The sequence below is a fragment of the Microtus pennsylvanicus genome, chromosome 8, assembly GCF_037038515.1.
Source record: "Microtus pennsylvanicus isolate mMicPen1 chromosome 8, mMicPen1.hap1, whole genome shotgun sequence".
Classification (NCBI taxonomy): domain Eukaryota; kingdom Metazoa; phylum Chordata; class Mammalia; order Rodentia; family Cricetidae; genus Microtus; species Microtus pennsylvanicus.
The window spans coordinates 85,122,089-85,149,803 of record NC_134586.1 but is presented as its reverse complement, the minus strand read 5'-3'; the positions used below and the strand labels follow the sequence as shown (position 1 = coordinate 85,149,803).

General features: G+C 36.8%; 1 protein-coding gene and 1 pseudogene across 1 annotated transcript in view; one reads left to right on the top strand and one right to left on the bottom strand.

Moving 5' to 3' along the window:
- The window catches only part of Atad2b (ATPase family AAA domain containing 2B), a 133,603-nt gene that overhangs the window by 82,686 nt on the left and 23,202 nt on the right, over positions 1 to 27,715 (bottom strand). The window contains 10 exon segments of the mRNA XM_075983967.1: positions 757 to 931; positions 1,751 to 1,866; positions 4,066 to 4,177; positions 6,877 to 6,975; positions 10,091 to 10,166; positions 16,741 to 16,857; positions 19,359 to 19,467; positions 20,483 to 20,585; positions 25,225 to 25,378; positions 25,733 to 25,782. Of these exon segments, the coding sequence (XP_075840082.1) occupies positions 757 to 931; positions 1,751 to 1,866; positions 4,066 to 4,177; positions 6,877 to 6,975; positions 10,091 to 10,166; positions 16,741 to 16,857; positions 19,359 to 19,467; positions 20,483 to 20,585; positions 25,225 to 25,378; positions 25,733 to 25,782 (1,111 nt within the window).
- On the top strand, positions 12,637 to 12,963 carry LOC142855727 (large ribosomal subunit protein eL30 pseudogene; annotated as a pseudogene).

Here is a 27,715-nt window from a genome sequence, read left to right as displayed (position 1 = left end):
TTTCCAGTGGTACCTAACATACACACAACAGTCACCACAGTGTTTTGTGGATCACAAATATCCAAATATTTTAGAAAAATATAAGTTAAATATAAGCAGCTTTCTACAGCCATGAGTGAGAGTTCTGCACAATTCATGAATGTTTCAACCACCTGAAGATAAACCTGTTTTTCAGACAATCTTTATCTGTAGCAAACACATACAAAGTTTTTTTCTTAGTCATTATCTCTACATTAACATGTGTGTCCACCCTGTGCCACAAATCTATGGACAGTCCAAATCAAGATTTTAAACTTACTTAAAACAAAATAATAATGTGTGTATCATTTTTTAACTCAATTGTATGGTTCTGAAGTATGAATTTTGCCAAAAACATGTTCTTCCAATGTCAGTTAAGTTGGACATGTCTACCAAAACTAATTACACAGTATATATTTATATGAAATGTTATAAAATATGGGGGATGATGTTAAGCATAAAAGAAGATGTACATAAATACTTTATTATTTTATATACTAGATTGTATATAAACTAGAACATCTGTAGATTTTCTATGTACAAGCAGACAGGAACTGCTGGAACCAATTTCCCACAGGTAATAGAAAATAACTATGCCTTTAAAGCTTACAATTTAAATTACTGATCTTATATTTCACATACTAATTGGAATATATGTCTCCTCACAACTTTATTTGAAGATAAAATATTCTTTTTAAAAGAGGAAAAGATACCCTTGAATTAGCTGATTTTTCTTACCTGATCAAAAAGAAGCCGAAGTTGTCTTTCAGACTCACCAACCCACTTGCTCAAGCAATCTGCTCCTTTACGCATGAAAAAAGCCACCTTTTTGTCTCCTTGACTGCATTCATTTGCTAATGCTCTGGCAACCAAGGTTTTACCTGTTCCAGGAGGGCCATAAAACAAACAACCCCTAGAATAAGAGAAACAAAAAAATTATTTAAAGAAGTTTATACCAATGGTTTTATAATCAAAGAAATTCATGAAGATTATCTAAGAGAATTGTTATCATCAACAATCACCAATTTAAGATTTCCCACACCAACATATAATTTTAGATAGCTATGTAGTAATTCTAAGCACTGATTGATCTGGTATTCCCCTCTGTATGCTATGAATGTATTTTATTAGCATGGGTTAATAAAAAAGTTGCTTTGGCCTATGGCGGGGCAGAATAAAGTCAGGCGGCAAATCTGAATAGGGATACAGAGAGAGAGTAGGCAGAGTCAAGGAGAAGCCATGTAGCTGTCCAATGAGACAGACAGAGACAGACACTAGAACCTTACCAGTAGGTCACAGCCTCAGGGCATACACAGATTAATAGAAATGGGTTAATTTAAGATATAAAAGCTAGCTAGAAATACCCCTAAGCCATTGGCCAAGCAGTGTAATTAATATAGTTTCTGTGTGATTATTTGGGTCAGGGAGCCGGGGTTGAAAGAACAGCTCCTTTCTATAACTGATAAGGCTTTTTCTAGTATATTTCCAAGTTTCACTTTGGTGAGCCCTCAAAGGACCAAACTCTTGCAATCAGAAAAGGGTTAAATTAATTCTAAAGAAATAAGTCTGGAATTTCACATCTCCATAAAGAATTTCGTCCTGTGCCTGAAGGACTCCTAAACAGGTACAGTTGAAAAACAAATCTTTGTGCTCTAAATAAAAATTTCTAATCATCATATTGATATTCAATCAATTAACAATAACAGTATAAAAATAAACATCTAAGACATACCTTGGAGGCTGAATTTTAAATTTTTCAAAAATTTCTGGATATAAAAGTGGAAAAACTACCATCTCCTTCAGAGCATGTATATGATGGCTTAGTCCACCTATGCTATCAAACCGCACCTTGAGAAAAAAAGGAGGAAATTTAATATAAAGTGATTTCATAGGTTCTAAAATTTTGTTTGTTTTTGAGTCAGTCTTACTATGTAGCACTGTCTATCTAGCTCTGTGTACAACAGGCTGGGCTTGAACTCAGAGATCCACCTGCCTCTGCCCCCCAAGTGCTGGAATTAAAAGCATGTGCTACCATACCCGGTCCATGTTCTATAAATGTTTTTAATTTATGAGTTCCATAATCCACAAATACATTCTTTCAGGGGTTTTTGAGCATGCATACAAGTAAGTTTTTGGCTGCACACAAATACATGTAGAAAAATATAGTCAAAGTTAAACTCAGAGTCAAAGTAAAGTATCTTTTAGTAATCGAACAACCCATGAATAAGATCAGCGCCTAACTGGAAATGTTAGCAAGTATCTATAGAAGGTGTCACATTTATACACTAACACTTCCCATCCTTCTGCATCCTCAGCTGGAGCAATAACTGCTCCCCCAGACAAAATTTAGTTAATGGATAGAGCCAGAAGACATTTTCTACTACTGTGACTCTCTCCAAAACACAACATAATCAAACAAAAACTTACTCTTTAGTATTTAATTCCTCTACTAAGAAATAAATTTAATTTTTCCACATAGGAGACAATAATGAAGAAACAGGAAAGCACTGATATACCAGAAGTGACAAAAACTGTTTATTTCACTCATAACAGTTACATCAATTAAGACTTTATAAAAATTGTTGAAAAACTGCCTAAAGAAAATTTTATAGAATGTTAACAGTGATTGCCTATTGGAACCTGGTGGAGCCCTTTCCCTACTTCTCATTCTACCATGGAACTTGGAAACGATTTATAAACTATTTATTATGGCAGGAAAAAGAAATTATAAAAAACTAATTATAAAAAATTAAAGCAGATCAAAACCAGGAACATTTTTAAAAAGTTAAATTATTTATATATATAATATATATAATAAAATTAGAATTGACTGGCAGAGACAGCTAAAGTTAATAGAAGAGTAAAGTAGTACTGGCAAACCAAATCTAAAGATAATGAGGTTCCCAAGAAGTGTACTATTTCCTAGGGATTCAGGACATACACAATCTAAAATTTCCTTTAGTACTAAATAATGAAACAAATATTTTACTCTATGACTTTGGATTGAGGACAACTACATTTTTATCTTCAATAGTATACTGAACTCTAATTTGATAATTTCTTTTAAATCACATAGAAGCAGTTAAATTATGTATGAAGATGCAAGAGACCCAGAAAAACTCAGATAAATTCTTGATTATGAGGGAATATTCCAAATTACCCCAGCATGAGACATTATAATCAGTGGACCACATCTGTATAAACTTGGTTCTTCTCAGACCACATCCCTTCCTTGGAGTACAACTATCACCTATCCACAGTGGCTTCAACAGTATTTACACTGATGACATATACCTAAATTTCTACCATATATTCCTACCTTATATCAAACCAGTCAGTTGCTTACAAGTGCCTTATACTTATGGTACATCAGAGATACCTATAACATGTCTGAAGTCAACTAAAACCCCTTCCCATCTTATTCCTCCTCTTGTATACTCTCCTTCAGATAATGGAACCACCCAATACCTATCAAGACTATCAATTATCTACCTCTCTGCTTAAACCAGAAGCCTGCACAATATACTCAGTTTGTTTCTGTCACCCTCCAAAAGCAATTAATTCACTAAAATCCATCATATTTGAATACCTTAATTCTCTCAAGTCCATTTATCATTTATTTCTCTGCAATTCTTTTTTCTATGGTAATTTTGCTATCCAGCTAAGTCCCTATAATACCAACTTGTTTCTCTTAAAATTCATTAGCAACATCACAGCCAGAGGAAGGTACATAAAATCCAAGTCTGATTATAAAATCAGGTAATTCCAACAACAACCCATTGCTCCTAGAGTTAAACAGAATTGTAAAACCCTCTCAGCTTCATTTCCTACCTGCTGAAGATTCTAGTAACACTCAAAGAAAAAAAAAAAAAACTTAAGTAGCATGTGTGACCAAGGTTTTGAGGACCCAAAACACACACATGAAACTACAAATATTGGTCATATCTGAGTTTATACTTCTTCAAGTGTTGTTTTAGAAATAAGGAAAACCTTAAAAACAAACAAAAAAAATAATAAAACTACTTCTGGAAACATTTACAAACTTACTGATTTATCAATATTCATCGGATCAACATCAGCCAAACTCGCACCCACTTTCACTCGTTCTCGGAGAATGCCACTTGCTAAATCTTCTGCTCTGAAGTTCATAGGCAAACACCTGAAATTTACAAAACATGAAAATAAAGGCATCAAAAACTTCACATGTGAGAAGGTAAAGGCTCTTGCCACCAACCTGAATTGGACCTACAAGATGGTAGGCAAAAAACCAACTCCCACAAGTTGCCTCTGACCTTCATGTATGTGCATAATGATGTACAAAAATAAAACAAATGCTTAATTTTTTTAATCCTTCACACTTCAATGTCAAAATAAGTAAAAAAAAAATCTTTGACATGTTTTTCAGCTTTTTGGCTTATCATAATCCAGAAAACAATATGAAAAGGTCTGATACTTTAAACTGCATTTTCTGGATGCTTTCAAATTGACCAAAACCAGTCATCCAACAGGTAAAGCAAACATCAGCATTAAACTATTTTCTCAAAGAGTTTAGCCTCTCCCAATAGGAAATCTGGGAGCTTGGTCCTCAGAGTATTGATATGAGTAGTAGGACCTCTAAGAGGTGAAGCCCAGTCAGAGGTCACTGGGGACACACTACAAGAGGAAAGGAATGTCTCATGAGACCCTACTCAGTGTCCATCTTAGTCCCCCATTTCCAAATACTTCACATATGATATCCTCTCTTCCATGTGCTTCTACCATAATGGCATCTGCTATGATGTGATGCAGCCACAGGGAGAACCACGAGAACCAGCACCATATTGTATGTCCTCAATTTCATGCTAAATAAAATCCTTTTCTCTACAAATCACCTAGCCTCCAGTGTGTCATTATAGCACAAGAATATGGCTTAATACAGGTAAAAAAAAAATCACAATATGGCATAGCCTCAAAAGCAGAGTTCTATGGTAACTCCAATTTTACTAACATTTCTGAATCCTAATTTACCTTTAAAATCATATTCCCAAAGTAAGTTATCATAACCTGGGGATACAGCTTAGTGGTACATACTGTACCACTAGTTCTGAGTTTAATTCCAAAACCATCATTCTCTTTCTCTCTCTCTCTCCCTCCCTCACTCCCCATCTCTGTCTGTCTCTATTAGAAAAGAATATTGAATAGACTATTTAAATGCCTGTATTTAGGACAGGCAGTGATGGCACACACCTTTAATCCTATACTCAGGAGGCAAAGGCAGGCGAATCTCGCCTGGTCAGCACTGGAAGACCTTGTCTCAAATAAACAAACAAACTTAGATTCTTTCCTTATATCTTGTTCCCATCATCCGTAAGATTTGCTTTAGTACATAATTCATATTAACACAAACCTGAAAATGGTTAGCTAAAAATGTGGTATTTCTAAATTATTTATATGTGGACAAATGATAGAACCACTAAACAAAATTACCTATATTATAAATGTAAAATAGAGTATTGAGTCAGGCAGTGGTAACACATGCCTTTAATTCCAGCACTCAGGAGGCAAAGGCAGATGATTTCTGAGTTCAGGGCCAGCCTGGTCTATAGACTGAGTTCCAGGACACCCAAGGCTATGCAGAGAAACCCTGCTTCAAAACATTAAAAAGGAAGGAAGGCAAGAAAAGAAAAGAAAAGAAAAGAAAAGAAAAGAAAAGAAGGAAAGAAAGGAAGAAAACTTCCTCGACTTTTAAAAAAATAACTCTGTGACACTTGCCACAGTTTAACCAGTCAATTATTCTACTTAAGCAGAGATCACCAAAGGCAGACAACAATAAAAACAAAACAAAGCTAAAAAAAATTTTAAAAAGGCCAAAATTCTTGTGTTGGATGGTGTACACATTAGATCTCAAGCATTCAGTAGTGTTCAGCATCCTTCTCTGGATGTTAAACTCATTTTAAGTGTAAAATCGGCCTCATAAAATGGATGTGAGCTGGACGGAAATACAGAGGGAAAGATGACACTACCACACAGACTACCCTGATGTTCTTGCCTCTCCCTCCTTCTCCTATTCAGCATTACTTGACTTTAGTACTTACACACTAAGTAATTTAAGGAACCTATCCCAAGATTAGATACCACCTGTAAGAACTATAAAGTAATATTTAAAATACTGGGGCTGAAGAAATGGCTCAGAAGTTAAGAACACTAGCTGCTCTTGCAGAAAACCCAAGTTCAGTTCCCAACATCCACATGGCAGCTCACAACCATCTGCACCTCCAGTTCCAGGCATCTAACACTCTCTTCTGGCTTCCTCGGGCATCAAGTATACACATGGTATACACCATGAAAGAAAACACACATATAAAATGAAAGCAAAAAAATAAGGGCTAGCAAGATGACTCACTCACAAGGCAAAGACATTTATCACCAAGCCTGACGACCTGAGTTCAATTCCAGGAGCACAAATGTTAGAAAATCAGAAATGACTCTGAAAATAGCTAAGTAAATGCACACACACATAATTACATTATTTAAACATATATTTAATACTAAGGCTATATTGAGAAACCCTGTCTCATAAACGAATGAATGAATGAATAGATAATTAGCATTAACAAAATGCCATTATAAATAAGAAACTTTTGTTTGCTTGTCTGTTTTATTTTTTGATATAGTGTTTCTTTCTGTGACAGTCCTGGCTGTCCCAAAACTTGCTTTGTAGACCAGGCTGGCCTCAAATTCATAGAAATCTGCTTGTCTCTGCCAACTGAGTGCTGGAATTAAAAGAATGTGTCACTACACCCAGAGAAACATTTTTTAAAAGAAAAACTTTTTTTTTTCTCTTCTACTATAGAGGCAGCACTAAAAATATTTACTAACCTGTTTCTTGCTCTTGCCATACTTTTTGATTTCCTTCTTTCAAAGCGTTCTTCATCAGAAGAGGTTGTATCACTACTATGAATGGCATGCTTCTTCCTCCTATTGGAAAAGGAAAAGTATTAAAACCTTATAACTTCTGTCATTTGTTGTATGTGTGTGCCTGCTTGCTTTGGTGGTAGTGTTCTTAAACCAAAGGCCTTATAAATAAAGAGTACCTGCTCCACCACTGAGCTAAGACCTAGCCTACTGGTAGTATTACAAAACACAAGGCTATCATATCTGTAATTAGCACAGGAGAAAAATCCATTTATTCAATCAGCAAATGTTTATTTAGATCACTGTCTTCATGCAGTTCCCATCTCACAAGGAATGAAGGCCAAGCTCCACAGAAAAGAATAAAAACTACCGAACAGAACACCTGTAATTTTTCAAGTATGGAAGCTTAAAAAAGTAGTCAAGCAACAAACTTACATTCAAATATCTGTATTGTTGTAAGTATCAAAATCAGAGAACAAGACATTTATCTTCTTAATCTTCCTTTCCCAAATTATCAGAAATAATTCAATCATTTTAAAAAGTATACTTGTTTACAGAAAAATAAAGGCTTTTACTTTCTACTAAAGACTCTTCTACCTTGTTTGCAGTCTTACCAAACACATAAAATACTTTTAATGAAAAAGAAAAATACTTAGCCAGGCATGATGGTATACATCTCTAGTCCTAGATATTTGGGGAAAGCATGAAGTAAGAGATTCTCTTGAACCAAGAGACCAGCCTGGACAACATAATAAGATCCTATCTCAAAATAAGTAAATAGGATTGGAGATATGGCTCAGCAGTTAGTATTACTGGCTACTCTTCTAGAGGATCAAGGTTCAGCTCCCAATAATCACATGGTGGCTCACAGCTATCTATGTAACTCCAGGTCAAAGGGATCCAATGCCCTCTTCAGGCCTCTAGAGGCACCAAGCATACATGCAGGTAAAATACTCATACATAAGATAGTAAAATATTAATTATCTAACCCAGCAGTGGTGGCGCACACCTTTAATCCCAACACTAGGGAGGAAGAGGAAGGTGGTCTCTGTGAGCTTGAGGCCAGCCTGGTCTACAAAAGCTAGTTCCAGGACAAATAGGACTGTAATACCAAGAATTCCTGTCTCAAAAAAAAAAATCTAAAATAACTAAATAAAACAAATAATTTATAATCATAAGCTTATTAAGGAAAGACTAGACAACGTATTAGACTAAAGTCATTTCAAAGAAGAAATAAAGTTAAGTTATTATGAATATAGCCAGGCACTTTGGCATACATTTTAATCCCAGCATTTGGGAGGCACAGAGATAGTCTGATCTCTCTGAGTTCAAGGCCAGCCTGGTCTACAAAGAAAGCTTCAGGATAAATCAGGCCTATATAGAAAGATCTTGCCTCAAAAAACAAAAGAAAAAAATTATTACATAACTGGTCTAAAAACTGAAATAATTTTCAAAGTTTACCACAAAGCCAGGTGGTGGTGGTACACTCACTCATTTAATCCCAGCACTCAGGAGCCAGAGGCAGGCAGATCTCTGTGAATTCTGGGCCAACCTGGTCTACAAGAGCTAGTTCCAGGACAGGCATCAAAGCTACCAAGAAACCCTATCTCGAAAAACCAAAAGTTTACCACACTGGATCCCTTCAACATGTCTAAACTGAATTTATCATAATCAAATGAAATTCTTCATTCTTTTAAATTGTATATATCAAGACGTAGATACAAACATGAAACTGAATCAGACTTAAAACCTTCTGGCTGGGTATAGTGGTATATGCCTAGTCATGCCCACACATAGGAAATGGGGAAAGTTCTAGGCCAGCCTGAACTATGGTGCGACCTTGTTTCAAATACATACATACATACATACATACATACATACATACATACATACATACTGCATACATAATGCTTCTACATCACAAAGGAAACAACTATCAGAGTAAAGAGACAGCCTAAAGAGAAAATCTTTGCCAACAATTTATCAAATAGGGGATTACTATCTAGAATATGTTTTTAAAAATCAAAACATTTTTTGCCTTTAATCCCAGCACTCGGGAGGCAGAGGCAGGCGGATCTCTGTGGAGTTTGAGGCCAGCCTGGTCTAGAAGAGCTAGTTCCAGGACAGGAACCAAAAGCTAAGGAGAAACCCTGTCTTGAAAAATCAAAAAAAAAAATCAAAACATTAAACACAGAAAGACTATGTAATAGTCCCATCAATAAATAGGCATTATGGAAGAAGCAAGATGGTTGCCACAAACTCATAGCCGGAGAAATTATAGAAAGGAACTGTTTCAGGCTGGAGAGATGGCTCAGCAGTTAAGAGCACTGGCTGCTCTTCAACAGGACCTGGGTTCAATTCCTAGTACTCACGTGGCAGCTCACAACTGTATATAACTCCGTTCCAGGGGGCCCAACACCATGGCAAAATACTGATGCACATTAAAAAAGAAATATGTTGTAATAAAAACCCACGACTTAAGAAAAAAAGAAAGGAATTGTTTCTAAAATTTAATAAATAAAAGTAAAATGATACATTTCTAAATTTCTAAACTCTGTACCTACTAGTTTTGTTTTTAAGATTAAAAAGGGGGAAGCATTAACGACCTACTACCCAAGTATGGCTGGCACAAGTATCTGTATTCCGAACTTGTAGGGAGCTGAGGCAAGAGAATCACTTGAGCTAAAAGCTTCAGGCAAGTCTGGGAAACAAAGCAAAACTAGTTTTCTCAATGGAAAAAAAAAATAGTCACCGTCTCAAAGAAAGAAATCATGGACCATTCTACATTCAACTCATATGAGATCAAAAACTTTGTTGCTATAGGACATGAAAGTTAAAATTAATTAAAAATTAAATTTAAAAATATGCCGGGCAGTGGTGGTACACACCATTAATCCCAGTATTCGGGAGACAGATACAGGCGGGTCTCTGTGAGTTTGAGGCCATCCTGGTCTACAAAACAAGTTCCAGGACAAGCTCCAAAGCTACAGAAAAACCCTGTCAAGGAAAAAAAAAATTACAAAATAAACTGTGAACCAAAAACAAGTCATGTGTAGGATGAAAGGAAGGACAGAAGACAGTCAAGAAGGAAGGGAAGAAGGAAAGGATACAATTAAGTCTTTCCTTTGTTCATCAACACATGCAAACATTCTCTTCTTTCAAATCAAACACAACTTACCTGATATGGCTTCTTCTTGCTGGGGACCTATGAATATCAAACAGTGTGTTTTCCCTCTTTTTTTGATGAGCTGGTACTAAAAGAAGAAAACGGGTAGAAATAACTAATAGTACTACTAAGCCCATGCACTAAAGGAGCATAAAAAGACTGTCAACTTTCTATGAGAACCCAGCCATGTATCTTCAACTTCCACGTTCTTGTCTGGAAGCATAACAAAGACAAACACTTTGTGTTAACACACTCTAAGTAGATGTTAATATTTCTAACAATGAAATCCATTTTAAAAATTTTGCAGTAGCAGGGCGGTGGTGGCGCCCGCCTTTAATCCCAGCACTCAGGAGGCAGAGGCAGGCGGATATCTGTGAGTTCGAGGCCAGCCTGGTCTACAAGAACTAGTTCCAGGACAGGCGCCAAAATCACAGAGAAACCCTGTCTCGAAAAACCAAAAAAAAAAAAAAAAATTGTAGTAGGGAACAAAGCAAAGCAATACTATCCATAGTAATAATCCCCCACAAAAGCATAAACATAAGCAAATCTTCATGCATACAAATACAAGGCATGGTGGCACACACTTTTAATCCCAGCACTCAGGAGGCAGAGGCAAGCAGATGACTATCAATTGAGGCCAGCCTGGTCTACAACACAAGTTCGAGGAGAGCCAGATGTTACACAGAAAAACCCTGTCTTGAAAAGCAAAACAAAAACAAAAAACATTCACAAAAACTCAGAAACCAGGCTGTGAATCTCAGTACTTGGTTACAGAATAATATTAAAATAAGCATTAGAAAAGGATAGGAAGAAAAGGTTTGCACTGCCTGCCACACACCACCCCCATCTCCTAACAGCAGACCACAAACAGGGATACAGTCCTCTTGGAGGAAAGAAATAAAAGGAAACACAGGACCTATATCGCAGGACCAGGTTAGCCACAGTAAAACTCTTATCTGACAGAATCCCTATAGACCAACTCCGCTGGCTAGTATGTGTGGAGTTACCCTAGAAACCTGCCCAAGTACTACAAGAGGGACTCAAGGCCCGATTTACAACACTACAATCAGCTACAAGAGCCTGACACTTCATAAATCATGGTAATGGAAATACCTCAGCCATGGATTTTAAGCATGAACCTTAGCAGCCAAGGAGAGGGAGAGACACAGAGAGAGAGCACTGCATGTGTGCAGATGTACTCTGCCATGAATGCCACTGAGCACTGCAGGTCATTCTCTTGCGCTCTCTATCCTATATTTTGATACAGAATTTCTCACTGAACTTAGAGCTCTCTAGTCCTGCTAAACTAGTTGGGTAGTGGACCTCAGTTGACTGCCACCAAACCTATGCCTCTAAAACCACATACCCGCAAATAAAACTCTTCATTAGTATTTTATCACAGCAACACAAAACTAATACAGAAGCTGGTTCGAGAAAAAATGCGGTTGTTGCTATGAGAACCTGACCATGTTGGTTTTGAAAAGTTGTAGAAGGTTGTGTGACTCAGAGGTAGAAAAACCACAAAATGCTGTAACCAGAGCTTACAGGGCCATTCTAGTTAGAGCCTGGATGACAGTGATGTTGTCCATATGCTGACAGCAATGCAAACTGTAGAGGCCTGGCTCAAGAGGTTTCAGAGAAGGTCTTCTTAGCAACTGGGCTAGAAGTCATTCATGTGACATTTTGTAAAGAATCTGGCTGCCTGCTGCTAATGTCCTAAGGACTTGTTTGGCATTAAATTTAAAAGTAATAAACTCATTTCTGTGGTAGAGAAAAGTTAAGGACAATATAGGATTGACTCAGTGTCATGGTAACTGATAGCTTATATGCAGATCTATAATTTAAAAAAAAAGAAAGTAGGATAGGAAGAAATACTAAATGTATAGTTTAGGAGGAAAGGAGCACCAGAAAGCTTAATATTACATCCAAGTCATATACTGAAAGAAAGATTACAATTGTTAAAGAGCCTGGCATCTTTAAGGAGAGGACCACTCTGCACTGGAACAATGGAAAGGTACCTTGAGGGCAGGACCCTCCCCATCTGTGATATCTGAGTGAGATGTCTACTTGGTCCCCAGTTGGTCAATGTTTAGGAAGTGATTAAGTGATATGCTCTCTCTATATGCTTGTGATTCAAGAGGTAGATGCTCAACTGCTGCTCCAGTCTCCTGCTACGACTCAATCACTCTAACCCTCTGGTCCAGTAAACCCAATTAAACACTTGGATAAATTGCTTTGGTCTCAGTGCTTTATCATAGCAATAGAAAAATAACTAAAGAGAAACCAAGTTTCTGATTTTGTGATAGGAAAAAGGCTAAGGGGTTGTTCCCTCCTAGAAAACAACCATTTCAGAATAGGAAAAGCTGCTACTAATGTGGTTGAAGGGGATAAGATTCTAGCCTAAGATGGAAGCCAAATTTGGCAATATCACCCACATAGTACTAGTTCTGGAGGCATTAAAAATGCAAGAGTGACCTTCTCACTCCATGGCCATCTTGGTGGTTGATCTTGGTTGGGGGCTGTCCTGAACCTAAGGCAGGAAGATGGTAGTCACAAAGATGAAAAAGTCTCTAGAGTCAATCTACTCTAGGCTCCAATTTGTTATGAAAAGTGGAAAGTATGTGCTAAGATACAAACAAACTCTAAAGATGATCAGACAGGGCAAAGTGAAATTGGTTATCCTTACCAACTGCCCAGCTTTGAGGAAATCTGAAATAGAATACTACACTGTGTTGGCTAAAACTAGTGTCCATCATTACAATGGCAATAATATTCAATTGGTGACAACATGCAGAAAATACTACAGAATAAGCACACTGGCTACGATTGACCCAGGTGATTCTGATACTATTAGAAGCATGCAAGACCAGACTGGTGAAAAGTAAACCAGGAAAATTTTCCTGTGATAAAACTTTACCAGCGGTCTTTCAAAGAAAAAAAAAATGCAAGAGTAAACGTGTTGTAGATTCTTCCTCTACAGCTCCAGACAGCCACTGAGACCACGCATCATGCGGTAATGCTAAGTCACTGTCCCTACAAGGTCCTGAGAATCTATTATGTAAAGCTGTGGAAAGTGAAACCTGGGTTGCAGTGGAAACTCCAAGACGTTGGAGATGCTACAGTCATGAGACATCTGCCTCATGAGAATTGTATACAGGAATGGAACTCAGCCAAGAGAAAGATGTATGTGGTAGACAGCAAAAGTGGAAGGGGAGAGCCATCCAAATCCTTTAAAACTAAAGTCACAGATAAAAGACATGGAGCTACAGGATTTAGTATTTACCCTACTTGGTCTCTATCTTGCTTTGGTCCAGAAATAACACATGATGTCCCCATTTCTCTCTTTTGGGATGGGAAGGTATATTCCATGCCATTACACATTGGAAGTATGAGCCAGGCAGTGGTTGTGCACACTTTTAATCCCAGCACTCGGGAGACAAAGACAGTCAGATATCTGTGAGTTCAAGGCAGTCTGGTCTACAGAGTGAGTTCCAGGACAGGTTCTATAGGTAAAGAGAAACCCTGTCTCAAAAAACAAAAAAACAAATAAATCTATTGGAAGTATGTAATTTGTTTTGTATTTTACATGGAATCTCAGCAATGAGTCTTAAAGTTAGACTCATTTCATGGATCTATGGGAACAGGGCATGGAACAAGAATGGCTGCCATAGGCTCAGATAATAGAATACCAGTTGGTAAGGCTGTCTGGAGAGGCTATGGAGCCTTGATGGAGGATATACGTCACTAGGAGCGGGCTTTGAGAGTCTATAGCTTTACTTCACTCGCAGCTCACTTTCAGCTTTCACCATGAGATTTAAGATGTGATCTTTAATCCCAGCACTAAGGAGGCAGAGGCAGGAAAATCTCTGTGAGTTCAAGGCCAGTTAAAAGATATACAGAGAAACCTTGTCTTGAAACCCTCCCCACCCCAAAAAAAGATGTGCTCTCTCAGCTTCCAGCTGTCTGCCACCATGCCTTCCCCCACCACTATGGATTCTCCCTCTAGAAGCCCAATTAAAATCTTTCTTCCCTAACAACAGCAGAAAAGTAACTAACTAGTGCAGTGATTGATGAAGACACTGATGTTGATACTTACACACACATGTACATACACCTAATGCACATGCATACACACAAAGATTTGCCACTGTTAAGTAATGTTAAGAAAATGCTTAACTTCATTAGAGAGACACAAACTAAAACTATACTACACACGCTATTACAACTGGGTCTTGCCTATGATTCCAGGCACTTGGGAGACAGAAGAGTTCAAATTCAAGGTCAGCCTTGCAACTTAGTGAGACCTTGCTTAGTAAGACCTTAGGGAGTGGGGTCAAAAAAAAAAGGAATGGGGTATAGGATCTAGCTCAGTGCTAGAATGCTTTGGGGGAATACACAAAGCCCTCTGTATCACCAAAACACACACAAAGAGCTACATTAATTAGACTAGTCATAACAAGCATTGGCAAGTATCAAATTTTTTGTTGTTGTTACTGTTTTTCAAGGCAGAGTGTCTCTGTGTAACAGCCCTGCCAGTCCTGGAACTAGCTCTGTAGACCAGGCTGGCTACACATCCATAGTTATCACACTGCCTCTGCCTCCTAATACTAGAATTAAAGGTATGTGTCACCAAGAGTTATGCTAGAAAAACAAACTCTCTTTATCTTTAGTGAGGAGTAAGAGAGAATATCTCTATGTAGCCCTGGTTGGAAACATAAAATCTGAATGAAAATGTCACAACCACTTTGGAAGATGAGCAATTTCTTACAAAATTAAATATACTAATTTATTAATCGCTAATTCACTAATCATAAATCTACCCACCACACTTTGTAGTACTTGCCTGTTTATCCTTGGTTTTTGTTTGTTTGTTTGTTTTTATCTCAGGCTTTTATGAATCCCTACTGGTCTCAAAAACTAAATCTTTCTTCTGCCCCAGACTTGAGTACTAATATTAAAGATGCTCTACACCTTCATTTATAACAATCAATAACCAAAAGCAAGAATTAATCCCTAAAAAATGAATAATAAATTATGACAGTTGAGATGACTCACACCTATAACAAGTATTACAATAATTACGCTGAGTGAAATAAAGGTAAAAATGTAGTATTTCAATATTTCAAAGCTGGGTATGGTGGCTTGTATCTATAATTCTTCCACTTGGGAGACTGAGGAAGGATGATCACTACAAGTCTGAGGTCACCCTAAGCTACACAGCAAATTCCAGACAAACCTAGGACGAGAACAAGACTATTTCAAAAATTTAAAATGAAAATAAACAAACTTAAATTTTCATTTATATAAAATTGAAAACATATAAAGTTGAATTAAGATGACAGAAAACAGACTAGTAATACTCAAAGACTAATACAAGGAAGACACAAATGACTGAGAGCAGAATACACACAAGAATGAGGATATCCAGGAGGCTGGGCATTGATGAGTATGCTTGTTTTGATTATGGTGATAGTATCACAGGCATGTACATATTACAGAACTTGCCAAATTGCAGAATACAAATACATCTATAGACATTATTTCAATTACATTAAGAAAAAGAGAAAACAAAGCAAAAAATCAGAATAATGATTCCCAATCTTTTTTTTCTACCAGAACACACTCTCTCATTGGTGACAACTGAAACAATGACTCTTAACAAGAATAGAGGGATGTCTGAACACTTTAACAGCTTCTAGATATAATTAGCATACCTCTACCAAACACTATTCTACAGTACAAAATTTTACATAAGGGGCTGGGGAGGTGGATCAGTGGTTAAAAGCACTAGCTGCTCTTCCAGAGGACTCAAGTTTGAGTCCCAACACTCAGATGGCAGCTCATAACTATTTGTAATTCCAACTCTAGGGAATCTAAAGTCCTCTACTGGCCCATGTGGGCACCAGGCATACACAAGATGCACAGGCATACATGTATGTACACTTGCAGGCAAAACACCCATGTACATAAAACAATTTTTTTAAAAACAGGTTCTCTCTACATAGTCCTGGCTACCCTAGAACTCTCTATGAAAACCAGGCTAACTTCAAACTTACAGAGATGCCTCTGCCTCTTGAGTGCTGAGATTAAAGGATTGTGTCACCATGTCTGATCAAAATAACTTTTTAAAATTCTAAATAAAGATTCTTGAAAAAGATTATACCAAATAAAAAAAGGGTAAATAAAGTATCACAAATAAAGGCTGCCACAAGGTAAAGCACTTGCACAGAATGCACGAAACCCTACATTTAATTCCTGGCAACAAGATAAAACACAGAATAAAACATACAGGCAAATCTAGACACACAGAAACTAGAAAATAGTAGCCAAAGGAATGAGTGAGAGGAAGGACAAATAATAAATCAGTCATCGTGCGCCTTAGCTGTCAGCTGTATAGACACACAGAAGTATGTGGGAAAGGATGCACAGGACATACAAGAGGTTTGATTATTTTAAGTTCAGCACAGTTGATTGTTGTTTTATTTTTAAAAGGGGTCTTGCCAAAAACGAATACCTGGGCTCAAGTGTTCTTTTAACTTCAGCTCCTCAATAGCAAGGAGCACAGCACTAGACCACTGAACCCAGGAAAATGTCCTTTTTCACAACAGTGATAAAGATACCCTCAGTTATTAAAAACGAAAAAGTTGTTTAGCGTCACCTACCTATCGGTGGTGCTTGGTATCGATCCACTGTTTTTCTTTGTCTCAAATTGTATGGCCTATCATTTTCTTCTCCTTCTGCCTCTTCAACTTCTATGTCTCCATCCTCCTCTTGAGATTCTAGTTTCGACATATAAAAGGGGAAAACAGTTTAACCCACAGGTATGATCCTATTCTACAACTGAGTATTTACATTTATCCATTATTTTTTGTCTACGCAAGTGACATTTTAAAATGTTAGCAATTCATGATAATAGCATAAACTAGTATAACCAAAAATAAACCTAGGTTAAAAAAAATCAATACAGAAAATAAAACATTGTTAGCCAGGTGTGGTGGCACACACATTTGATTCCTTTAAACAGCACTTGGAGGCAGAGGCAGACAGAAGTCTGTGAATTTGATGCCAACCTGGTCTACATAGTGAGATCCAATCTCAAAAAATGAATGAATGAATGAATGAATGAATGAATGAATGAATGAATAGCAAGCCACAGTGATCATTCCCTGTGTCTTGATTTTCTTGGGAGGTTTTGTTTTTTAAAGATTTTTTTTTTACACAATACACACTCATACAAGGAAAATAAATATTTCGTTTGGTTTTTTTTTGTTGTTTGTTTGTTTGTTTGAGATGGCATCAAACTATGTAGACTAGACTAGGCTTGAACTCACAGAGATCCTCCTGCCTCTGCCTTCTGAATGCTGGGATTGAAGATGTATGCCACCATGCATAGCTAAATAAAAAATAAGTTAAAATAAATAAATGAATAAGTGGCATACTCCTATAATTCCATCACTAGTGAGTGATGGCAAGAGGGTCAGAAATTCAAATCCACCCTCTGTGACATGTAAATTTAAGGCCAACCTATCTATGAGAACCTGTCTCAATAAATAAATAAATAAATGAAAGTTTTAGGATTTTTCAAACTACAGAAAACTTTAATGTTCCAAAAAGAAATATTTTTTTTAAGACAGGTTCTCATGTACCAAGACCTACCTCAAATTCTGCTAAGAATGACCTTTAATTCCTGATCCTCTTGCCTCTCTCTTCTGAATGCTGGAATTATGTCGGAAGGAACATGCTACCTCATCTCAATTATGCTGTGCTAGGCATCCAACCCAGGCTTTGTGCTCTCTAAGTAAGTCTTCTACTGAATAACTGAACCACATCCCTAGCCTAGCCCCAAATCTATGCATGATTAAAAACAAAGTCTGGTAAATGCTCAAATTACACTTAATTCAAAGAACTATTCTTACTTAAGGTAAATGCTGAAGAAATGAGCCATTTTTGGTTTTAGTATAATAGTTTTTTTACCCTATGAATAATAACTAAGCATAACTGATCGCATTTTAGTAGGAAAACATAGGAAGGATCCAAAAGGCATTGATCTAAATAATGCTACAAAATACCTATACCTATGCCTGAATAAGTAAAAAACTTCTGTACTATGAACAAAAATTATACAGATGACATATTTACTTTAGAGCCCCTACTCAGTCAGCTAACATATATAAAGGCAAATATCACATTATAAATCTGTCTCACCTAACCTAATTGCCTACAAAGGATGCAATATAGAGGTTCTAACTAAAACATTTATTCACTATGTACCTTCATTAGAAATGTGAGCTCTTAAACCAGCTGGTGGTGGTGCACACCTCCCAGCACTTGGGAGGCAGAGACAGGCAGATCTCTGAGTTCAAGCCCAGCCTGGTCTTCAGAGTGAGTTCCAGGACAGCCAGGGCCACACAAAGAAACCCTGTCTCAAAAAAGGAGAATAAAATAAAATAAAATCATATATATGATTATATATCCTTTTAAAGACTGGCTAAAGTAGCCAGGTATGGTTGTGCACACCTTTAAACCAAGCACTCAGAGGCAGAGTCAGGTGGATCTCTGTGAGTTTGAGGCCAGCATGGTCTATAGAGTGAGTTCCAGAACAGTCAGGGCTGTTACATAGAAAAATCCTGTCTTGGAGGGGCTGAATCTGGCTAATATATTAAGTACAGAATTTGAGAAATAAGTGTAGTCTTCTTTGCCTAAGATTACCTTGGAAAGTCTGCTAATCTATATTTCCAATACACCAAACCTCCTGAAATCCATTTTATGAGATCAATGCTAATCGTATGGTTCACCACTTTATAAACTGACAAAGCCAATGTGCTTTCTGCATGTTCCTAGTTCTAACCCTTCAAGTCCACTGTGTTTTTAAGTTCAGACCTAGACAGGTGGAAGGCAAAAACGCTAAAGATTCTTCCACTACTATTAGCACTTCTATTTTTCTCTATTTACATCTCAGTCTATAACAAAATTTGAAATCCAAATAAGAAAAGACTTGAGGGAATGGATAATAGAGTATTTTAGTTAGAGGGTACCTTCAGCAAAACAAAAGGGCTAATCTACTGGGCAGACTAGCCTACAGCCAAAGGCTTTGCACACTAGAAAACTTAAGAACTACCAATAGCCACTTCATTTTGCCAACTGAAGAAAAATGAAAATATAGATGCCAGATGAGTTCAAATTACCTCAAATCATATAATATACACCTAAAGACAAAAATAACAATCTAGTCTTCCCTCCCCACAGTTTTCTAGTTTTTCCATTAAGGTGCTTTACAGACCTTCTTCCTCGCCCTCAGTAGAAACTTCATGATGATTCTGTATCCCATAACTATTTCTTCTCAGTGATTTTCTTCGCCTTTTTACTCTTGAATACATATCCATATTTTCCTTTGAAATAAAGAAGTTTGTCAAATATTAACCTAGCATTTATTCTGTTATAAACAGCACTCAATAAATTAATCATGTCTATTCAATACAATTTACTGAGCATCTACTTATGAGTCACAAATTCATGGAAAAAAAGCTTCCTAAATTCAACCTATAAGAGAATATAAAGTATAAAGAAAGTATAAAGAAAAAGGAGAAACAATAGGGGTCAGGATATGACTTAGTTCATAGAGTTGTTAAATATATACACGGCCTCAGATTCAACCCCATGCATTGGGGCTTTTTCTTTTTCTCTATTTTTTTTTATAAAAGGGAGAAGGAAAAAATAAACAGAGAAGAAGAAAATGGGGGAGAAGAAAAGGAAGTTGGGGTGAGGAATTTGAAGAGGGAGTAGCAGGAGCAGCAAGAGCCAGCAGAGAAAAAGCAGTAAAATCCCCAACAAGCTTGAGAGATCTGACACCCCCACATACACATACATGCAGGCAAAACACCACTGCACATAAAATAAGTCTTTTTTAACTCTGGTGTTGGGCTGGGAAAGTAGCTCAGTTGGTAAAGTGCTTGCCCCACATGCACAATGCTCTTCAGCACTCCATAAACCAGGTGACGGCACAGGCCAGGGAGTGACAGATCAGAAGTTCAAGGTCATCTTTGGCTGCGCACCAGGAAAGGAGAAAAGAGAAGGGGGGAGGGGAGGAAAGGAGGAAAAAAAGGGAGGATATGGGAGAGGAGAAGGGAGGAGGGGAGGCCTACAGCTGGGCTCCTAATTCTTTGCAAGTATAAAGAAAACTACTTTGGGGGCTGTAGAGATGGCTTAGCAGTTAAGGGCGATTACTCTTCCTCCAGAGAGCACAAGTTGGCTTCTCAGCACTCACTTCAGGGGATTCATAATGGTGACTCCAGCACCAGAGGACCCACTCATGCAGACCTACACATATGCGTGAATAAAAACCAAAAAGACAACTACAAGAAGAAACAAAATACTTGCAAAGGTTATATATACTAATGTACTTACAAATTCTGTGTCTGTCCACATTCGAAGCCTTTCTACTTCTCCTGATCGACGATTTCGCCGGATATTAATATTATCCATTTCTTGTAATACAGCTTCAGCAGTACTAAAATCATATAATAAAGAGAGTTTAGACAATTATGGGCACATATATCATATCAGACACTTTAAAGGGCTCAATAAACTGTATTAAAAGTAGAAGTGTTCTATTAGAGGACAATTTTCAACCCCCATATCTGGTAGCTCACAAACATGTGTAACTCTAGCCCCAAGTGATCCAAGGCCCTCTTCTGATCTTGACTGGTATTGTATTTACACATACAAACACAACACACATAAAAATATCCAGAGGTCCTGAGTTCAATTCTCAGCAGCCACATTGTAGCTCATAACCATCTATAATACGATCTGGTGCCCTTTTCTGATGTGCAGGCTGAACACTGTATACATAATAAATAAATAACAATAAATCTTTTAAAAAATACTCTTATTTTTTTAAAAAGTGAAAAAATAACTTAAACTTTTATATATTTATTAAACTTTTAAACTATTAAACTTTCATTTATAAGGCTCAAAATAAATACCTCTGTTTATTAAAACTTCAAAAGTCTTAATATTTTTAATTTATAAAATAATTATTTAATTAAAAAATATAATTAATTTAATTTAAAAGGCAGAGACAAATGGATGACTAAATTCAAGACCAGTCTTATCTAAATAGTGTGTTTCAGGCCAACCAGGTCTACACAGTGAGACCTGTTGCAAAAAAGGAAGTAAGGAAGGGGCTGGAGAGATTGCTCAGTGGTAAAGAGCACTGGCTGCTCTTTCAGAGAACCTGGGTTCAGTTCCCAGTACCACAACTATCTGTGACTACAGTTCCAGGGGATCTGATACTTTCATTCTAGAGCTCATAAAATAAAAAAGAAAGAAAACACCACCATAATATTATAGTAAACAACAAATAGGTTCATGGTACTGAGTGGGGGAAAGAGTGAATCTTTTAATATAATGTTGTTAACAAAAACAAACAAACAGAAACAAGGATATGATTTAATTTTGGTATGTGGTACTTATCCAGAAAATTCTGTTTCTTTTAATTTTCCAATTTCATGGTGTACAGATTCTTATAGCATAACCTAATAATTCTCTGGATTTCCTCCTTGTCTGTTGTTATGTCCCCCCTTTTCATTTATAATTTTATTAATTTTATAATTTTGTTAATTCTCTCCCTGCCTTTTGATTAGTTTGGATAAGGGTTTGTCTATGTTGTTGATTTTCTCAAAGAACCAGCTCTTTGTTTCACTGATTATTTATATTGTTTTCTTTGTTTCTATTTTATTGATTTCAGTTCTCAATTTGATTATTTCCTGTCATTTACTCCTAGATTAGTCTGTTTCTTTTTGTTCTAGTTTTCCGGTGTGCTGTTAAGTAGCTAGTGTGATATTTCTCCACTTTCTCTATGTAACATTATTTGTAATAGTCAGAACCTGGAAACAATCTAGATGCCCCTCATCCAAAAAATGGATAAGAAAATGTGGTACATTTACACAGTAGAGTATTACTCAGGAGTAAAAAATATTAACATCCTGAAATTTGCATGCAAATGGATAGAACAAAAAAAAAAATCCTGAGTGAGGTAACCTAGACCCAGAAAAATGAGGATGGTACATATTCACTCACAAGAGGATACTAGCTATAAAGCAAGGATAATGAGCCTATAGTCCATGACCCCAGAGAAGCTAAGCAACAAGGACCCTTGAACCCTAAGAAAAACATATATAGATCCACCTTGGAAAGGGAAATAAACAAGATCTCCTGAGAAAATTAGGAGCATGGGGTAGGGGGTTGGAGAACTTGAGGGAAAGGGATAGTCAAGATGGGGGAACAGATATTTCTTTAAATGGTTTTGGTTTTTCAAGACAGGCTTTTTCTGTAGCTTTTTAGAGCCTGTACTGGAACTCGCTTTGTAGACCAGGCTGGACTCAAAATCACAAAGATCTCCCTGCTTCTGCCTCCCAAGTGCTGGGATTAAAGGTGTGAGCCACCACCGTCCATTGAACACATATTTTTAAATTAAAGTAAAGCACTGATATCTTATAAAAAAAACCAGAATAATATCTTAGAAACTTTTATTTAGTTTTTTTTTCTTTATTAAGTTTTCTTAGGCAGGTTTTACAACATAGGCCAGAGTTGCCTAGACCTTGCTATGTAGTCCAAACTAGCCTTGATCTTGAGATCTTCTTGTAATTTTGTTGGTGGTGGTAGTGGGTTTTGTTTTTCAAGACAGAGTTTCTCTGTACAACAGTCTTTGCTGTCCTGGTACATACTTTGTAGACCAGGCTGACCTTCAACTCAGAGATCCATCCACCTGTCTCTGCCTCCAGGGTCCTAGGATTAAAGGCATTTGCTTTGAGATCTTGACTAAGCCTCCTGCAACACCACATCTGGCTGTTTTATGCTTCTAACAAACACTTCTAGAACATTTAACATGTGACTAGATCCTGCTCTACGGCACTAACTAATAATAACTTAGACCCAAATTGGCATTAACCCCTCTCTCTAGTTCATTGTAAGATACTGTAAAGCCAAGAAAGATTTTCTATTTCTTGACTATATTTCAATGTTCTAGTACTGAGAACTTAATCTCCAATGCAAGAAGGGACGGGGCATTAAAAGGTGATAAGGGAAGCTCAAGAGATGGCTCAGCAGTTAAGAACACTAGTTAATTTTCCAGGGGGACCCAGATTTGATTCCTACCACTCACATGGTGGCATACAATTAGCCTTAACTCTAGTCCTAGGAGATCGATCCAGCAGCTACTCTGGCCTCCAGAGGCACTGGACACACATACAGAGCATTTACATTCAGGCAAGACACTGGTACACATAAAATAATAAATGGTAATTAGTAGGTAGGTAGGTAAGTAGGTAGGTAGATAAGATAGACAGATACATAGCAAGTACTAGGATAGGCTACACAGAGAGCTCCTGTCTCAAAAAAAAAAAAAGTTCATTGTTCTTAGCAAGTAGGAAAATACAAAAATCAAAACAACTTTGTGATTTCACCTGACCCCAGTCAGAATGGTAAAGACCAACAAAACAACCAATAAAAAATGCTGAAGGGGTATGAAAAAAAGAGAACCCTCACTCATTACTGGTGGGATTGCAAACTGGTATAGCAATTCAAGATATCACTGTGGAGAATTATCAAAAAAGCTAAAAATAAACCTATCATATGACCCAACTATACACTCCTTGGCATATGCCAAAGGCCCTAGCATCCTACTCCACACACACTTGCTCAGCCATGTTCATTGCTGCTCAATTCACAACAGCAAGGAAATGTAAACAACCTACATGCCCTTCAACAACTGAGGACCGGATAACAAAACTACAGTTCACATACATAATGAAATAATATTCAATTATAAATTAAATTTCTTGTCTTCATCTAGAAAAATGACATTCTGTTATAGTAGCAGAAAAGGGACTAAAGCAGTGTACAATGTCTAATGAAAATAGTTCCATGGGGGGCTGGAAAGATGGCTCAGTGGTTAAGAGCATTGCCTGCTCTCCCAAAGGTCCTGAGTTCAATTCCCAGCAACCACATGGTGGCTCACAACCATCTGGAATGAGGTCTGGTGCCCTCTTCTGGCCTGCAGACATACACACAGACAGAATATTGTATACATAATAAATAAATAAATATTTAAAAAAAAAAAGAAAAGAAAATAGTTCCATGGGTGTGATTAGCGAGGCTTGGTGCCTCATTCACATAGATGCAGGCTCAACACCAATTTACTATCTTGGCAAAGAAAAGTTATCATTTACTAGATATCAATAATAGAACTTAATATTGCTTGAAAGCCCAGCATGGTAGCACACATCTTTAATCCCAGCACTCAGGAGGCAGAGGCAGGCATATCTCTGACTTCAAGGCCAGCCTGGTCTACAGAGTGAGTTCCAGGACAGCCAGGGCTACACAGGAAAACCTGTCTCAAAAAAAGAAGAAAGAAAGAAAAACAAAATTAACGATAATATTTAAATAAGTAAATATTAAAGAACTGTAACAGTTGCAATCAAATATAACGACTTTTAATTAACCAAAGAATAACGGATAAAATTTTATCACAGCCAAGTGGAGATGGCATACCCCTTTAATAGCAGCACTGGCTCTACACAGAGAAACCCTGTCTCAAAAAAATTCATAAAATTATATTAAATCCAACAGTCAGACAAAACTAGTTAATGGAAGTGGTTTTAAAAGATATGGTGGCACATGGCTGTGAATTCAGCAAACAGAAAGTTGAGGTAAATGCATCACTACATGGAAAGACCTTGAGCCTCATTCCCACCCCCTCAAGAAAGCAGGATCTAGGGAGATGCTCAATACTGCTAAACAATATGTAGACTTGAGTTCATGTAAAATGAAAATGGTACCCATATTAAAAAACAGGCAGGGGACGTGGACATATGTGAGCAGGGAGGTGAACAAAGGGAGATTACCTGGAGCCAACAACCAGCCAATCTAGCCGTTCGGTTTGCTCCAGGTTCAGTTAGAGACCCTATCTCAAAAATTAATGTGTAGAGGAAAACACTCTATATCAACCTCTGACCTCCACTGGCACACACACCTCCCCACACACATTCAAATAAATGCGCACACATACACAACACATGTACACAAAAAAATAGCTTAAAAATCAAATAATTAAGTGAAGTTGTTTAATACATAAACAGTCATACCTATTTACTAGTTGATCAAATAATAAACTCTGATTCACACTTTCAAATCTGTTTTTCCTGGACCGACAACTTTTTCTGACTTCCATGTCACCATTTATACATGAAAGGTCACCATCTCCTTTCTTTTCCCCTCGAAGGGGATGGCTTCTAAGGGCTGCAAGAGAGATATTTTCATTTCAAAGTGCACAGTACAGAAAAATAGAAAACAGGAAAAAATAAAAAAAATTAAAAGGCTACAAAAACTGAACATAACCTCTTAATCGGCTTTAATATCAAACAATCAAAATTCTCAATTTTAATTTTTTTGCTATGAATGAAATCATTAAACCACTTTAAGTAGAACACTTCTGGGCCATACAGAATGACCTCAGTTCAATCCCCGTTACAAAAAAAAAAAAAAAACTAATCAAAACAAAAGTAAATAGTTATACTTTTGTCCACGTTCATGCTTAACCTAACACTACTGAAAGAATTTCATTATTAGCCAATTTCCCAGCAGGATACTCACACAAGCTACTATGTCCGTTTGGTAATGTAGCACCAGGCTGAGAAGTTAACCTACAATACAAACATATTTAATATGCAAATATATTTGTTTAGATAAGCAAGAAATGAATAATGCTGTAATTATTCATCTTGAAAATGACAATTTATTATATTTCACAAAACAACATTTTTTGCTTTGGTAACATCAATTAATATATATACTAGCTAAGAGACATTTCATTAGTTCAAGAAAAACTTTAATACCAAATTATAAACTGGATTAACTTTGTTGTCAACTGTACCAATTCAAATCCTATTAAAAGATTAAGGTTAAGCAGCATAAATTTAATCAAGACCATAAGGAGTCATGGCAACGGACAACGATAGTCTTCATTGAGAAAACAAATTCCTAGCTATGACAAGTATATTCAAACAAACTGTAAGAGACGAAAAACATACTTAGATATCAAAAACATTTAATGTTTTTCAAACTATGATGCATATTTAATCTATTTTTAAAGCACACCCACACACGCATACACAAAGATCTATTCCCTCTTCTCTCTGGAAAACGAACAAAAAGTCTCTTAATACAAAATAAGATTTCTTGTTTGGCACGTATGTACCCCATATACATGATACTCCAGGAATATGGATGTGCATATAAAGCCACGGATGTAGTACAAGTACTCTAACATATTGTAGTTGCACAATGCTTTTCTAGAACGCTTCAAAATCATTCTCAAACTCAACTTAGAGCCGCAAAAGAATCACTTTGATTACCTTATAAGTATACTTTGGCTTTGGCCCCAACATAACACTAACTCAGTTTATTTGCAAATTATCAGTTTATTCACAGGTCTTGATGCCAAATAAATTTTGGATGAATGTAACTACAAATGATTAAAATTTTACAACTTTATAAATTATTCACAACCAAGAGGCAATTCTAAAATCATCCCCCCCCCAAAAAAAAAAAGAAGGGTAAAAACAGTGAGGTTCAGTTTTCCTCTAAAGGAGACAGGGCTTACTCTGATCTTATTTTGTTGTTAACGAAAAACCTGCTTTTAAGAAAAAGGGCTGGGGATGTGTTCAATTCTTAGCATTGCATAACACTCACCCCCACCCAAAACCCAAGAACCACAACATCACCAGGAGGTGGAAACAAAAGGAAAACAAAAATTTCAAGCAATGCAAGAGCCTGAAAGTAATAATCACTGGCATCACTTCTCTTTATAAAGAAGACCTGGGCATAGTAGTACACTTTTGGGACCAGCTTCTGAGAGTTACAAGAAGCAGGAAGATCCAGAGTTCAAGGGCAGTCTCGAGACATAACGAGTTCTAGGATAGCCAAGGATATATGAGACTCTGTATCAACAATAAATAATAAGACAGGTGGTGGTGGTGCCTGCTTTATCAGAGCTTTGTGAGTTCAAGACTAGCGTGGTCTACAGAGTGAGTTCCAAGACAGCTAGGACTTTTACACAGAGAAACTCTGTCATAAAGAGGTGAGGTAAATAAATAATCAAGCCAGTGAGATGGCTTCATACATAAAAATTCTTGCCATCAAGCCTAACAACCTAAGTTTGATCCCCAAGATCTACATGATGGATGAAGAGAACAGATTCCTGCAGGTTGCCCTTTAAGCTCCACATGCCCACTATAGTGCACTTGTGTACATACATATATGCATAAATTAAACAAATTAAATGTTTAAAATAGGACTAAAAAGAAACTAAGAATCATAAATATACATGTACATTCAAGACCCATCAAAATCCCCATTCTTTTCATAATAATAGTTTCTGGTACCTGCTATACATGTCTCTATAAAATAAATACATTTTAGATATTTGGAAAAATGAAATTACTGAAAGCTTAAAATAAGTCTAATATCTGGGAGCTGGAGAGATGGCCAAGAGATTAAGAACACTAACTGCTCTTTTAGAGGTCCTGAGTTCAATTCCCAGCATCCACATGGTAGCTCACAAACATCTGTAATAAG